The sequence below is a fragment of the Tyto alba genome, unplaced genomic scaffold, assembly GCF_018691265.1.
Source record: "Tyto alba isolate M040663 unplaced genomic scaffold, T.alba_DEE_v4.0 Super-Scaffold_2, whole genome shotgun sequence".
In the NCBI taxonomy this organism is placed as follows: Eukaryota; Metazoa; Chordata; class Aves; order Strigiformes; family Tytonidae; genus Tyto; species Tyto alba.
In genome coordinates, this window is record NW_024881282.1 from 45,947,116 (window position 1) to 45,964,485 (window position 17,370).

The 17,370-nt window shown below is 35.0% G+C and overlaps 1 protein-coding gene across 20 annotated transcripts in view; it reads left to right on the plus strand.

Annotated features, from left to right (window-relative positions):
- The window catches only part of PPFIA2 (PTPRF interacting protein alpha 2), a 349,964-nt gene that overhangs the window by 282,388 nt on the left and 50,206 nt on the right, over positions 1 to 17,370 (plus strand). For 12 of the 20 annotated variants that reach the window (XM_032999748.2, XM_032999750.2, XM_042792153.1 and 9 more), the window contains 7 exons: positions 2,098 to 2,244; positions 4,137 to 4,271; positions 12,560 to 12,646; positions 13,071 to 13,154; positions 13,517 to 13,648; positions 14,596 to 14,658; positions 16,956 to 17,047. In XM_032999748.2, coding sequence (XP_032855639.1) covers positions 2,098 to 2,244; positions 4,137 to 4,271; positions 12,560 to 12,646; positions 13,071 to 13,154; positions 13,517 to 13,648; positions 14,596 to 14,658; positions 16,956 to 17,047 — 740 coding nt within the window. The remainder of the gene's footprint in view (positions 1 to 2,097; positions 2,245 to 4,136; positions 4,272 to 12,559; positions 12,647 to 13,070; positions 13,155 to 13,516; positions 13,649 to 14,595; positions 14,659 to 16,955; positions 17,048 to 17,370) is intronic. The other 8 variants (XM_042792156.1, XM_032999757.2, XM_032999751.2 and 5 more) reach the window with 1 other exon arrangement.

Consider the following 17,370-nt stretch of genomic DNA (forward strand, 5'->3'; position numbering starts at 1 on the left):
TCATGTAGATAGTATAACACACATTTTTAAAACTCCTGGGCCTTTTTAAAAAAAGGTGTTATTTATATAATCAATTATAATATTTACTTATGTGTGGTTGCTTCATTACTCCTCTTATAATATGCTATTCCCTTTTCTCAATAAATGGAAATATAATTCAATTTTCCTTTTCTTCCTCCTGTTAAATTTGTGGTGTTCCTTAGTACTCTCCAGAGTATCTTCTCTTACTTAGATGTTCTCAATATGTGTGGATTGTTGACATCTAGAATCTATTTTAGTATTTTGAAATTAGAGTAGCTATCTTTCTTAGTTATCTTTTGCTTCATACAATATAGGTATTCCATATGGATTTATGTGCGTGTATGTGTATACCTGTGCATTTGTATGTATATATTTAACCTGTTATTTCTAGTATTCTGGAAGAAATGTTCCTGAAGAACTTCTGATACCTGATATGGCCTCAAAGTGTCTTCACATCTTTGCACTCTGCCTCTAAGTCTTGTATCATTTCTGTCTGGTTAGGAAGACTAGTTTGCCCTGATGTTTTTCCTTTTCCACTACCGCTACATTTTATCACTTGGGGTCTCTAATATCTCCACGCTTATTTACCTTTTGACAAGTACTGCTGTCTCAAGTACACTTGATTTCTACTTGCTGTTTCTCTCTTAAATACCACACTACACCAGCTACCATTATTTGCTTTCAGCCCTTCACTTCCTAAGCAAAGTGGTGACTAATATATTTGCATGTAGAATAATTACTAAATGTCAGTGCAAAATCTGCTATGAAAGGCGTTTGTAAAGGTGGAAGTGCCTGTCTTCATTATTTCATACTGCCATAAAAGATAGTCTTCCCAATACAGAAAATTAAATACATGCAACAAGAAGGGTAGTTTACTATTGTATAATTTGGATAACTTATTGGATTTTTTTTTAATGTGTATTTTTAATGAATTACATACTTAATTACTATTTTTATAAAAATAGAGAACAGGCTGGGTATCAGTCAGAGGGTGCTGAGCAACCACAGTGTGCATTTCCTGGTTGTACTTTATTATCTTCTTCTGGGAAGGAAGGGGGAAGTGAGCAGCTGTGTGGTGCTCAGTTGCCCTCTGACCCCAAACCACGAGAGTCCTTTTTTCCAGCAATATGCAAAAGATCACCTGGATATGGTCCATTTTAAGACTAGCTATTTGAATCCATTTAGACGTTCATGTATCTTACTTGAAAAATAATTGCACTTACTTCAATACTGTTTTCATAATGTAATATAACACAAACAGCCAGGCATATTTATCAGTAAATATTTTCACTGTGAATTTTTATGTGGCAACCTATAAATCTTCTCAAGAGCCAGATACAAGTTTAAAACTAATAAAATTTTCTACTTTCACTAAAATTAATTGAAGAGAAATAAACAAGATCATAGACAGACTAACGAATAATCTATCTAAATTACAGCTATTGACTTCAGTGAGACCAGCTTGTAATATGTGAATAAAAACAGCTCAAGATTTTAGAGGAATCCTTATCCATAATATTTATGGATAACACACCCATATGTTACTGTTATGTTATGTATCCAATGTTAAGGTCATTTGTTGTCCTGAAATTTCAGGGCATGTCATGGGCTGTCTGCTACATGTACTTTGGCAGAAAATTTTAACAGGACTCAGGAATAAAAGTAGAAATGTGCATATGCACTTTTCCCCCACATCACTGCACTATGTTTCTTCTATTATGTAACTATATCAGTTTATCAGTTTTCTCTATTTTCTGATCACGACTGCTGTTGTTTGAGTAGCAAGAAAGTAAATGTGAGCTATGTTTGCTATGTTTTTTTTGCATTGAGAAATACAGAAACTGGAAAAATATACAAAAGGCGAGGATTGTTTCTGGTTTTTTTTACTCAACAGTTGCTGTTTTAAATATCACAGTTATGATAAATCCCAAAAGAAATAAATTCTCTTTAAAACTGAAAAATTACTGCTGAGCACACCTTACATCCCTGTCTACTGTTAGCATGAAAATGAAACTGATACGAAATTTTGTAGCGTTTCAATTGCATAGTTCTTGATGGGTTTTTTTGTCACATTAGGCAATGGCACAAAAGGAAGATATGGAAGAAAGAATAACTACGCTGGAGAAGCGCTACCTCAGTGCACAGAGAGAATCCACCTCCATACATGACATGAATGATAAGCTGGAAAATGAACTGGCAAACAAGGAAGCCATCCTACGTCAGGTGCAGTATCTGCATTAGTCAGTTGCTTTCTTCATCCACAATGAAAATTAATGCAAAAAAGGGGGCAGATCTACAGTAGGAGGTTTTCATTAGGTTCATCTGTTCGTTTTTAATCAACAGATCAGTTAATTTATAAAAAGCCCTAAGTTGTTCATCATCTCTAAGCTTCATATCATCTATTACAACCGTGAATACCAAATGAATGTGTACATACAACATTGGAAAATAACTGTTTTCTGATGGTGTCTTGCATAAATACACAATTGTATCCTCTAAGTAAAGGATTATCTTTGCTTCTTATATAATAATTTTCTGAATTTTATTTAATTAAAAAAATATATATAAAAAAAAGAAATTCCCTTCTGCCAGAAAGATCAACATTTGCATACAATGTATTCTAATTATTTCATGTATTAGTAGTGTGTAAATTAAATTTTACAAAGCTAAACTATCTGCAACTATGTTTTTGAAAAGATTATAACATGACTGTGCAGCTTTCTCTCATGATACTTTGTTTCCATGGTGATTCCAAAAGCTGAAGTGTAAAGTGAACAGAAAACACTGGTTTGTAATTTGAAGAACACAATGTAAACTGAAAGCTAACATGAAATTAATCTAATTCAAACTGTAAAAGATGAAATTACTCCTCAGACTCAGTATCAGAATTCTTTATTTTTTTCACCTAGCATATCTTCAAGCAATATAAAATGTTATATGGGAAATAAGCCTGAGTGATCTGATAAGCTCTGCTTCTATGATTGTATGCAGATATATTTACACACACATGCACACATCCCTTTATGTATGTATGTATAGATATGTGCCTACCTCTTCAGGGAAATTAAAGCATCAGAACTCAAACTGTCCAGATTCTGCCAGGTTCCTTTGAGTATTTTAAGAGGTATCTTCAATTGTTAGGAAAAAAAAACCACCCAACAATGGAAAAGTAAGGTACCTGCATCTGAGTTTTTACTGCTGCCAGTGTAAGTCATGCTGTGCTGCAGAAGTCTACCTATTCAAAGCAGTGATCAGTAGAACTAGGCTTAGAATACAAACAGGCAGACTTAAAGTTGATTTGCAGCATTGCAATGTGAAACGCGTACCATTTAATGCTTTTCAAGGATTAAAAAAAAATCTAAGAACACACTCCTTTTTCATTGTCTTCTATTACCTGGAATGAACGTGAAAGCAGGAAACACTTATCAAGCCAGTAAAAAATTCTTAATTGTGTAGTGCATCTCAGTAGGTCAGAAAATACTGAAATTATCAGAAGTCCTCCTGTTTCTCTTCAGTGGTTATCACAGAATAATCAATTTCACCTCTGTAAAATTAGACTTAATTGTAAGTTCACAATGAACAATATCACTACAACCTTTAGCAAATAGCAACAAGGTTATGCTCATGAAAAAATGTCAGTTTTAACATTTCCTAATATATGATTAGCATTTGTTCAGGACCTTTGCTGGGAATTCTCTCCTTTTGGAATTGTACTTCTTTGGTATTTTAGCTCATACATAAACTTTTATGTGAGATGGACAAAATTTCCATTTATAAATTTTTAATTTTACTGGCACAAATACTTTTATTTTTCTCGGATAAACAACACATCAATCAGAGGAGCTTTTTGTTCATCTTCATTAGTGCCCTTTTTCAACTCCTTCACCTTCATATGATCCTCGAGCCTCAAATCAGTCATGATTAATAAGACCAGCAGCCTACACTGTTCCATGCTTGAGTTAATACCTCTCCAATAAGCAATCCCAGATTGTGGAGTATCTATGCCTATGTAGTGGGTTTTGATTATTTCCCTGATACCTAAGAAACTGAAGAAAAATCTTTTTTTTTTTTTTTTTTTTTTTTAATATACCTGTTTATCTATCTTTGTCCTTCAGTTGGAAGACAAAAACAGACAGCTGCAAGAGCGTCTAGAGCTGGCTGAGCAGAAGCTGCAGCAGACAATGAGGAAGGCTGAAACCTTACCCGAAGTGGAGGCTGAACTGGCTCAGAGAATTGCAGCTCTGACTAAGGTACTGCCCTGAGAAATAGGTTCACTTCAGAATCCCCATTGTTTAATGGTGATTTGCACCCTGATTCTTCACCTCAAGGACAAAACAAAAGTAGTATGAAGCTGATTGAAAGAAGACGACGTTTCCTGATAAGTATGTGCCACAAGTTTAAACAGGGATGGTTTCAATGCCATATTTGTAATTCTTAGCATTTTGCTGATAGGAAAAGTGGTTATCTGTAAATTAGCCTAGGCTATAGTTACAAAGGAGTCATATATTTCCAATACATGTGAGCATTGCTTATCCTAGGAGGATTCATTTTACTGTGTAAGAATTTCTAATTTAAGGGGGGAGGGGTGGGGGGAAGTCCCATTCCTACACTTAGTTCTTCTGGATGTTTTCATACACCATGTATATGAAACAACAATTAATTTCCTTCCAATAAGTGCTATAAAATCAAATCTTAGTGCCCACTGGGATCATTTGTACAACACAAATGAAGATAACTTGCAGTACATACTTACTAGGTTCGTTTTGAATGATTCTTTGTATTTGATATATGCAAAGACAAATCTGAAACCCTGAGAGGACTTCAAACTGTTTTTTTTTTTCTGATAAATTTATTATATGGCAGCTTTCTTGCAGAAAACTGAGAAGATAAAAATAAATTTTCAGTAGTGCAGTTTTCATATTTGACCTCTAATACTTTCAGGTGTGCATGTAGCTAATGCTACATCTCAGGTATTATCGGCTTTATAAAGATATATAATAATACGTTTATTCTTTGTCTCTTAAAATCAGACAAAGAAAAATGCATTTAAGAAATTGTATTACATATCACTCTGAGTTATCTAAGCTTTCCTTTGTCTATTGCCAAGGAATGTTTCTAGCTATTTATGTGCCTAGCTATTTTTAAATTTGATGGCTTTTTATCAACTCTCATGTTTTTCATTTATAGTGAAGCCTTTAAGTGCTGAGCAGATCATTAATAAAGTCTGATTTTTTAAAGTAATTTAGTTAAGAAGTAGAAAGAAAGAAAGAGAGGCTTTTGGGGATTTGGTTGTTTTGTTTTTAATTTTATTTTATTTTATTATATTATACTTAATTAAGGCAAGATTATTATTCAGTAATCAAGAATTTGTGCTGTCCACTTTAGGTTTATATGAATGGGTGGGAATCTGAAAGAGGGACTGAAAATGGTGGGGGGGGAAAAAAAGAGGAAGAACCAGCAAAAATACCAAACAAATATCATTGCATCTTAATAAAAACTCAGGTGCACATAAGAGCAATCCCTTGGCGGTTTAACTTCTTTTTTTCAGTTGTTTCTGATTAAACAAATAATCACATATTCTAATGCCCTCCGTAGCTTAAAAATATTGTTTTCTATTTTAAGAGGATTTTTCCTGAATAATTTCTCCAGCAATTAGGCACCAGTAAGTATTTTGCAGTCTCAAGCATGTCTTTTCTTGCAACTGCATTTTTCCTTGAACATATATTAATGACAAATATTGTAAGAAGAAATCCCATTTCAACCATACAGAGCGCTCAGGGACTTCCATGAGATACTGTTGTTATTGTGACCATAAAGCTGCAGTATACATCTCCGTCTGTCTTCTCACATTATTTCATGGGATGTGGTTAGAGAGCTGTGAACAGAGCTGACATTCCACCCCATTTCGCTTTGATGCACTTCATCAAAGTTTTTGCCAATTGGGAAACTCTAAGTAGTATATTAGACTGTAATGCCGGTTCTGTTCATTTCTCTATGATTACATGAAAAACTGAAGAAATTTATTTTATTTAAAATTGTGTCTTCTTGGAATACATGACTTGAAGAAGAATGACAAAATTTGACCAATAGGCCAAATAAGCCTGTGTTTTATATATCTTGAGTACAACATCTTTGCAAACTGTAGAGTTTATTAAAGTGCTGGTTTGACAACTCTGGAGTTTACAGTCCAGTACTTTTCATGGATCACATAAATGTAGCTCAGAACCAAGGATGACACTGTAGTCACTGCAACTTGCTTAAGTACTTTTAAATTAGCTAGCTGGTATATTGTTACCACGCTAGCTATTCAATGAAAGCGGCAAGACCTACCTAAGGGGCTGAATAATGCTTAATTTTGCCTTTTTTGAGCTTTGTGGCAGCATACACACTGTCAGTAGGGCTTAAATTAGCTGGCTTCAGACTGCCTTAAGTCTGCCTTCCTGAGCTATGGTCACTGCATGTCCATGTATACTAAATAAAAGATGAGCCCCCTGAATCAGCTAGTCTTCCTGCACTGCAAAAAAGACAAAACTTATTCTCCTTTCTTTTGTACCACTTCAATGAAAGTGGCTTCTCTGAGATTAATGGGGTTACAATCATATGAAAGAGGTGAGTTAAGCATAATATGTTTTACATGTTTTTTAAAGGAAAGTAGTATGAGATAACTGGAAACCATGACAGCTTCATTGTGGATAAAATATAAGAGCAGGTATTTACATGTGGAGATAGAACAAGCATGTTCTGGATTTGGATGCGATTTCCCACTGCTCCTCTCAAGTTTAAAATATGCATGTTAAAATTCTGCATTCAATTTATTAAACTCTTTCTCATAATAAATTTGGGTTGGAATTCTGCAAAAGGATGTAGAATGAAATCATTCTGTGGTGACAGTTCTTAAAATGAGTTGGTTTTCTTTTATATATATATATATATATATATTTATATGGGCTAGTGAATGTCTCTTGCTACTTTTCCATGCCCAAACTAATTCATAAGGAGTGAACTTCCAAAAGTTTGGACTATACAGTGAACTCAGATAAGTACCCATAAATTTACCTGAATCATGTAACTTTTCTTTGGCTTTGTTTTCACTGTGTTCTGCCTGTTGGGTGAGCAACTGGAGGGTTAGTCAGCCTGTGGCAGACTAACCTGGAACAACATGATCCCATGTACTGTGCTGTCTTGCCTGGCCATCACACTGGTATCTGTCTGGTCATGACAAGTAGCACAGCTCTCAGCATGTATCCCAAGATTTAGACTGCCATGACTCATTGAGCCACATTGTACTCACTCTCACAGTGTTGGTCTATTTGCCTGCCCTGGAGAAGAGGCAGCTGGTAATAGAAAGAACTTGTCTCCAATATTAACTAAACCTTTCTTTGTCCTGCAAGATATTTTATTTTCTTCAGAAGGGACAGACATTGGAGCATCCAGAATCTTGAGATGGTTAGTCTGTAAACATAACTTCTCCTTGCATGTATTCAAGGAGGGGGCTAGTGGAGACAACCAGCATCCACCTACTTCCATTCACTCACTCCCACTAGTAGTCACTCTTCCCCCTCGCATGCTTGTGCAGCAGAGGTACCGTGTCACTTCTCTGATCACAGGACAGCAGTCAACATTTTACTCCATCGTTCCTGTATGCAGGTCACCAGAAACACCAACAGTGATTTTTAGCTGCATTAGAGAAGCACTGAGATGGAGGAGAGGAAACCATAATCATAATAAACCACATTTAGCATAGTAACACCTTCAGCTTATTTTAAAGGTGACAAAAAGTTACTTGAAAGTTGGTGGCAAGTGGGACATGATACTTGTTTTGTGACAATATGGGGGTCTGTTTTGCATTAAGTAGGGAAGAATTTGCAAAAGTGAAAGAAGGCCTGCAGTGAAAGGGATGCAAAGTGAGTAAAGAAGTTCTCCTGTAAGAAGTGGATGTGGTTAAGACAAACATCTCTGAGAACAAGGAAGAGAGAAAATGATGTTTTAGCTGGAGAAGGAAGCTGATAAATCTTCTGGGGGAAGAAAAAAAAATAGTCTCCTGCAGGGAGGGAAGCCAAGGAAAGCTCCACATTTACAACATATTACTGTTTTCTCAAACCAGCCCTCCTCTTGTGCTTCCCTTACCACAAAAGATTTTGTCCTCATAGGAGGAAGACATGGAAGAAGAAAATTTGACAGAGCTAGATGGAAGGAGTTGCTTACTAAATCTGGTGGAGGTGTAGAAGGTAGTGGGGAAATTAAGGCGGGGCAAAAACATGTGGTTATCTAGTGACTGAAAGTTTGGATTTCAGAAAAAGGGGTGACTTAATCCAACAAATTTTGTCACATTTTTAACAGGTTAGAAGTGAGCATGTGAACAAGTAGCTGATAACTTTGTGAGCTGCTGTTACTCAGTCACCATGATCACCTGTTTTCACCTTTAATTGCATAGCTCAATGCAGTAATGCATTATTTCTTCTTGAATAACTCACTTATTCAAAGGATAGCCAAAGGAATGTGTGCCATAAGAAGCCAGTAGAAAATCTGAAGACAGCAGGTTTTCAAAAGTCAAGGACTCAAAAGTGTGAAAATTGGTTTGTACCATTAGAAAATATTATATTTGTTCCTGCAGCTAAGCATGAGGAAGAAAATTTATAGCACCTGTACTGTACAGGTGTTTTCTGCATCTGAAATTGGACTTTGTTTTTCAGCTAAGATGCAAATACCTAGAAAATGTGCGGTTCCAACAGTAACAGATGATGTGAAAGCAACATTTTTTTTGTGGGCGCATTAGCAGCAGGAGCAGCAGCAGAGTTATAACAGGGTTAGAGAGAAATAATATAAACTGCTTTGGTATTGCCTCAAAGCAAAATTTTCCTGTCTATTACTGGCTTATACTGGCTATTTCTTTGCTATTTCATAGCATATAGAGTGCAAAGTGAGCATTAAGACTCATGTGGGTATCTCATGGGGTCACACATTGTTACTTTTTGTTCATGTATTTTTAATCTAGTCTAAGATGCACAGTTTCACATATCTATTTATAACTGAATGTGCTGGCTAAATGCTTTAAATGCTAGTTGCTGAATACACGTGTCTTACTAATCCTTCTGTACAAAGAGGCATGCCAGTCATATATTAAATAGAATAGGGTAGGGTAGGGTCTGCCAAGCAAGTAGTCATGCAAGTTCCACTTTAGAAAGCTTTTTACTCAATTAACTCTTAGCAAAGCAAGTCAGAATAAATCCAACTTTTGTTTATGAACCTGAGTCCACAGTTGTCCCTTCTGTCTTATGCATATCTGAAATTCTGCTGCAAGAACATGACTAACACTGGTGTCTCAGCCTCTCTCTCATGCCTCAAACCACAAAACAGAGATGGAGACATTGAATATTTTTGTGGTAGGCTCCCAAGTCTCTCAAAGAGCCTATGCCAGTGGGAATGTCTGGGGCTGACTGACATACATGGACAACAAAAAAGCGTAGCTGCCACAGGCATGTCAGCCAATCCTAACAGTATGGCCTAGGGAAGTCATTGCGGGAGACATTTGCAAATCACTTAGGGAATAGATGAATTTCTAGGTCTTTTTATCTGGAAAGGTCTCTTTGAAATCTAGGTTGGGGCCTTCGTCAGTGTAAAGGGCAATGAGAGGTGCTGAAGCCTTCATTTTGGGAGTATGTTCCAGATAGGCAGACCAGGAGATGGAGGGGCTGCTCTTTCCTACTGCAGCTCTTTGCCTACAGGTGGGCTTTTGCAAATAAGAGAAAAAGGGAGTATGTATGTGTGTTTCTGTCTCTCTAGTCCTTAGAGAGGACATGCTTTTGTTTCATGTCTCTGATGCAGGGGCTGCTCCTGCGTTTGCACAACATAACCAGAGATTCAAAACCCTAGATAGCTTTAGAGCTCAAGGTAGGTACTAAGGCTGTGCGCTTGTGCTCGTTCTCTGTCAGACAAGCAGTTAAGCCTAATTGTTTAATGTCTCAGTTATTAAATAATGGGGTTATTTTAGAGTAATACAGAGTAATACTTTAGGAACAAACAAATGAAATGAACATAAATAAAAGAAACATAAAATATTTGAAGTGTTTAGAATAATGACATTTATTTTTATTCTAAGGCATACTGAATTTTAATTAATTTTAAAGTCTCTTTATCCAAGCAAAGAGATGTAAAGGGAGATGAATGTGGATATCAGCTCTGTTTTCTTTTATGCTGCTAAAGGAAGTACAGGTACTCTGAATTATTAAAGCACACAATTATTAAAGCAGTCAAAAGTTACAAAATAACACTTAAATGGCTATAAGGATCTTAAGAGAACATCCTGTTCTTTCAAGAATGTTTTCTGTATAAGAATTCAGATAACATACGTAATTCTGACAATAATGTTATTCCTCCTCCTCTTCCAAATAATAGTTAGACCTAACATCACAATTATTTTATGCACTGAAAAGTCTGTTTCCTGCTAAGAAATAAGGTATGTCATGGTTTGGACTGAAAAATCTATTTCTTAGTTTGAAGAAGAAATATAAATGATACAGCTAGCTAGACTGGCTTCTCAAGGATGGATTATGACAGACAGTACCACATTTCAGAAAACTTAACTGAGATCCCCTTTGAACCTAGAAGTATTAGTACAGTTATCTTCATATCTTGCATTAACCTGCAATTAAGTGTATCGAAGCAGTGAAGATTAAGTAACTTGCTTTTAAAGTTTGCAGTCAGCTATTGAAGCTTTTAAGTAGTTTAGATACCCCCAATGGGTTCTATATGAAAATGGTTTCAAAAGATGTAGAATGCTTAAGCCTGCTCCATCATCAGCTCAGAGCTTTGATGATTTCACATCTCCTGACCCTTGGAGACACATTAAGGGAAGGCCTCGAACCAGTAGCACAGCCAGGAATCAGAAAGGGGAAAAGTCTATCTTCTACAGAGAAGAATAACGCCTGGCCCCTTTGTGGGTTTGTCACTGGCCTGAGTTGTAATGAGTAGACAAATATCCTCAGATAATGAGTAAGTTAAAATACATCACAATACACCTGCTTCATGATCAGAAGGAATAACTGCACTTATTAATTGAGCTTAGTTACAAAGTATACTGAATTGTCCTTTGTCCTTAAATTTTGCAAGAATCTGAGTTTTGTGAACATACTTACTCTGAAAAGATTAATACTGATCTTCAAAGTTAAGCATTATTCTTGTATTTATACAAAGCAGAATTTTCTCATATAGATGTCTTCATAACAAAAGCTGCAGTTCATATTTATAAATCTCTAAATCACAGGCTTGTTTTCTGTCTGATCTTTCGGTCCTGATAATACTATTGAGTTTAAGTTATGGGTGATTTTAGGTTATGATGTACATCTGGAATTACTTTGGTATCTATTCCTAATCATTATTAGACAACAATATGGAAAGCAGTCTCATTAATAAAAATAAAGTTGTAAAATTAGTATTTCTTGTATATATTAACATTTGCATATCTGAATATGGAGTTCAGGATCTCTTTTTGAGAGAGGGTGTATCTGACAGAGTGAAATAGCCTTTGACAAACACGAACTCACAATTCGAAGTCATCAGTAGCACTGTCTATATGCCTTATGCACATTCCTGTTTCTATAGCAACAGATCCAATAGAGCATTTCCCTTTCTTTAAGGGCTTTTTTTTTTTATTATTTTAAATGATAACATAGACTTGTTTGGTATGACAGTAACATGAGTATTCATGTTTTGCAACAAATGACCTAATTAAGGTCAACTTCTGTCAGAAATAGTAATGAATCTTTGGATGGATTACCTTTTATATTCTCAGTAATAACTTTTAATTCCTATTAATGAATTTTTATTTATAGGTGGTTCTTTTATCTGGTGACCTTGATCTTCCAAAGAGATCCACCAGGGTAGATCTTTACAAAGGGATAATACCTATACTGTTTATTTGAATGAAAAGGCTTATGTAGTGTATTCTGAAATGGAATACTAAAGCTTAAGCCTTGTCTCTTTTGATGTTCTTTGTTTTATAGAAATTAGGGAATGTACCATAACATTGCACAGTTCTGTAACTGATCAATCCATTAATTTAGTATTTATGCATTGTTTTCATTCCTAGAAAATTATAGAATTATAAAGGACTTTCTGACATTGGCCTCACAGTGTCCTGTTCTGGTGTTTAGTTTGCCATAATTAAAAAAAAAACAAAACAAAACCAAACCAAAACAAACCAAACCAAACCAAAACAAAACCAACATTAGATTAGACAGTATTGCTTTGAATCTACTCTGTAGTAATATGTCATCAGCCAGCCATCACTAACCTTGAACCTCCATGTGTAGGTTGATAGCTTTTTTAGCATTCCATTATTTTCAGTTTCTCCACATCAACTGCATCATATTCACCAAGTATCAGTGTAGTTTATTCCACGTAAAAATCTGTCAGTTAAAAGTATTAAATTTTCAGTCACACTTTTCTTTTAAGCATTCTGTGCTGTGTTCTGTTCAGTGTCAGTGTCTTTAGTTCTGATTTTTCAATTTTGTCCCTCTCCTTTTCCTTGACTTGTTAGTCTGATCCAACCTCTTCTACCTCATCTGATGATTATCAATATGTTATGGAAGCTAAACTACAAGAAATGATCTCCATACGTAGGAAGGTAGTCCTACTGGACTTTACTTTCTATTGCTAAATAGAATTCATCTGATTTGTTTTCATTTTCTTTAACTTATTTTATTTTTTTTTATTGATAATCAACCATCGTGCAGTTCAGTGCTTCAGGAGCTTACAATTTTACGATGGCAGGTTTGTGTTCAAACCATGCACAGTCTGCATGTTACATTTGGCTGATTTCATTGCTCATAAATAACTCCAATGTTTTGCTGATGCTTGGATGTAACAGGCCTTTGTAGCTGACACATTTCAAGCAATGCTGTTCAGCTGCCTGTTTAAATAAAGTTTCTTTTTGGAAAACTAAGTTTGCAGTTAGTAGTAGCTTGCTTTATGTTTTGTTTAAACTTTACTGAGATAAAAATTTATGAAGCCACTTAGTTACAGAAAGAGTCTTTCTATTTTTTTTACAGGCAGAAGAAAGACATGGAAACATTGAGGAACGTATGAGACACTTAGAAGCTCAACTTGAAGAGAAGAATCAAGAACTTCAAAGAGTATGTGTATTGCAGACAATTTCCGTGCACTTCTTTTAATTTGTCAATATAATGCTACATTATGCACTTCAGCACAAAAATCTACCTACTGGTAAATATTTTGTTTGTAGCAGTGATGGCAGCATCTTCCCACTTTACTCTAACCATCTTAATATACTAGTTTAAATGTAGTTGCAAGGTTCAAAGTATTCTACTGATACAAAAATTAATGTTCATTAATGAGTAACTGTAATTACATTTCCTGTGGAATTTCTTTAAATGACTACAGTTACCATCCTTTTTTTTATTATTTTTTAATGATACAAGTCTGTACTGGTTAGTTTTGGACCCTACCAATCTGTCTTTTCTATTCTATGCTAAAGGCGAGACAAAGAGAAAAAATGAATGAGGAGCACAACAAAAGATTGTCGGATACCGTAGACAGACTTTTGACAGAATCCAATGAGCGTCTGCAGCTACACTTAAAAGAAAGAATGGCAGCACTTGAAGAAAAGGTACAGTATAAAGAGTAGTATAAAGTTCAGCTTAATAAAGATTCTCCTGTATGAAATATGTTCTACTTTTATCGAGATGGAAGCATCATGCTAATTTTGTATTACCAAATATTACCACAAATATGGTCTAACTTACACATTCAACTCTTACTTCAAGAGTGTGCTTAATCATCTTTCCAGAACTACTGCAAACTGGATATGCTGAATATTATAAGTCCCCGTTTTATCAGCAGGGAGAGTGATGAAGAGCTTGTAAAGACCTGTGCACAACATGGTATGAGGCGGTGAGAGAAAGAGGATGAGAACTAAGGAATGGCCACATTTCAGATGTGCAGTCATTCCTGTATTTTAACCTGCTGATTTTACCTCATTTCCTCTGGGAATAGTAAAATGCTGTCACCACACATTGTAAAGGGAATGTTATTTACAGGTTTTCCTTGATGCGAGACACAGTGGGCCTGCAAAATTCAAATCCCATGACCTTTATATTGTCTCTCTTTAATCCCTCCCTCTTCTACTTTCTTACCTTCAGTTTGATCTGAGGGGAATCTTTCAGTGTCTTTCAGAAGGATATTTCAGAACCTCTCAGAGGATGTACTTCTGGTTTATATCATTGAAACAAATTGTCATATGAAGCAAGAAATAGACCTGCCAAAAGAAGAACCTGGGAGAAATAGTTGTGTAAGAGTGTGACAGTTGCTCAGTTCAAGGAAGATGCAAAGTTTTTGCTGTTCTTGAAAAAACACAGTCCTACATGCTTGGATTATTTCCAGTGTTTAAAATTTAATATATATTCAAACTGAGGCATTAAAGAATTTTCATTTTGAAGTCCAGTCAATATAAACTTTGCTAACTTGTACATGGAGGCTACATGTATATGGTGATATCTGATATTTAACGTATCTCTAATTTATTTCTTGGGGGTTTTGTCTTCTTTCTATTTCTAGAATGTTTTGATTCAAGAATCTGAAAGTTTCAGGAAAAATCTGGAAGAGTCTTTACATGACAAGGTACTATAAATTACTCTGATTTAATCTGCTTTTATCAAAAGTTATATATTTATTTGGAAATAAGTATATGGTATACTAATTATTCAACTAGCATGTCAAATCTCCCTGGCATCAGTGATAATTCCTTTAATCACCCAGGTGCCTTAACTAGCCTTTGAGGATCTCTAACAGTTCTGATCGAAGTTCATGGTTGAGATCGTAGCCTCAGGAAATCAATACTAAAATTCATATTGATTTCACTGGATCTGGAATTTTTGTTCTATCAGTTTTAATTCTGAAAATGTCTTGTTTAACCGAGATGTATGCATAACTGGTTACACTTTCATAGTGAAAAATATAATTGCTTGATTTGATGCAATTCTTGTTAATATGTGCATGGCATTATGCTAAATGTAGCTGAAAGTGGCCTTCAGTTCATTGCAAACTAACCTCTAATACTCTTTAGTGAATCAGTCAAATCAGTTATAAATATCTGTTCCGATCCCAAATGTTAGGATTTTGTTTTGAAGTTATACTTGCCTTGAGCACAATAGGATACACGAATGTATCTGCATTCAGATTCGCAGCAGTGGTTTTGTAACGTATCAGATTTTGTAATGTGTCAAATATATTTAAAACTGATTTTATCAAATTTAAAAAACATAATTCCATTCAATACTAATATACATATCATATGACATCCAAAATCAAGAACTTTGAAAAAAATAACACAAGAAGTTTCTGTTCAAATATTTTCATCTACATTCAGATGACCTTGTAGAAAGGAAGTGAGATTAAAGTCCCAAAAAGGAGCTTGAAGTGCATTTTAAATAAATAAAATTTCTGTACTGTACTACCACAGTTATAAGATGATTCAGCTGTCACAAAATCAGGATCATAGTTCACCATCAAGTTAGATAACAAAAAGGATATTTCTAAAGATGTGTCAGTGGAAACAAAAGTTTCTGTCATTTTGCTACCAGAGAATTTAAGCTTGCATTATGAATACCAACATTGTCTGTGTAAATATGGTATTTTTCTAATGTTATCTCCAACAGAACTTTATTGTTTTAATAGTATCAGAGTGGAAGGAAATACAGTGGCTAATTCTTTTTGTCTGTTTTCCGGGTTGAATATACATGTCAACTCTTGACAAAGATGAAAAATCTGGTATCAAGATGAACATTTGTATCACAAATATTTTTGCAAAGATATTTTTCTGCATTATATTGATTCTTGCTTAAGGGCGGGAAGTGAAATAAATAGAACACCTCCACTACCACTCAGTGCAGTTGGAGATGAGTTCTCTTCACACTCAACCACATACATCTGACTCCAGAGCTTCTAGTTTACACTTTCAAGGGTTTATTTGTTCCACTTTGAAGAAACTGAAACAATTTCAGGTAGATGGACATAACAGCATATAGTAATAATCTCTGAATAACTAGCAAATGATACAAGTAGAGTGACCACCAAGTTACCTCAGTAATTCTATTCAACCAAGAAATAGTGTAAAAATACTGTAACAAGAGTTACTGAATCTGATATTACTTCAGTGCTGATCCTTTTACTTCCTAGTGTTTTGGGATCCTGAACATTTTAAATTCTAGGAATGGTAGTATTACATTTTCACCCGTTTTCTCTCTTAATTTATTTTAAAATTCTTTGATTTCATTTCATCAGTAGACGATAATTGTTTGCACAATTTGTAAACAGCACTGTTTTCCCTAGTGGTTGCTGTCAATAGTCTTTTTGTTAGTTGGTTCCAAAAATTCAGTTTTTGTGGCACACTGTCATTTTTCACCAGCAGCACCTCGTACTGGAGTTTCATCAACTCCCACAGCAAGCTGTAAAGCTGCAGTTCAACAAGTGACCTAAAATGTGGTTGTCTCTAGGTCTGTATCTCTATCAGTAAATAAAAAGGCCAGGAGACAATCTTGATCTTTAAAGGACAAATGGCATGTCACACTCTGAACTATGCCTGGCACAGAGAGTGCAGTTAGTGCACAAATCAATGCTGACTCTACTTTTCCTCACCCTAGCTGTATAAGAAGATAAAGATAAGTTTCAAGGGCAAACCTGTCCTGCCATCACTTCCAGCTAATAGAAAAACTGTAGAGTGCTATACAACCTCTTCTTTATGCAAATGTCCTATTAGCAATAATGAGACTTGAATGAGTTCATTACATTTTCTTATTATAGTCAGTGCTACATTCAGTGTATCTTATCTTACTTTTTTAGCTTTATGAGAACAATATCTCATAAAGTAAATGTGTTTTGTATCACAAGTAAGTATATCTTACTGTTCTCGTTTCCAGGAAAGGCTTGCTGAAGAAATTGAGAAACTGAGATCTGAACTGGATCAAATGAAACTGAGGGCTGGTTCTTTAATTGAACCCACCTTGTCAAGGTAATATTTCATAATAAAATTTTCCCCCCTTGAGTTGAAATAGAACATATAAGCATCAGGCATTTATATCAGGGGTATGTTCAGACAATGCATAATAATAGTCATGTATTTCTTTAAAAATGTAAAATCTGTGCAATGATTATTACCATTGCTTCTCACTTTTTTGATAGGTTAACGGGTCCTTATAGCAGTGAGTATACACTGAAATATTACTGAGATTAAGGAAAGTCTTTTAAATTATGGAATGTTATCAAAAATATATCCAAATACCCATTTTTTTCACGGGAGACCTTAAATATAAAGTTGAAGCCATCATTTTTAAT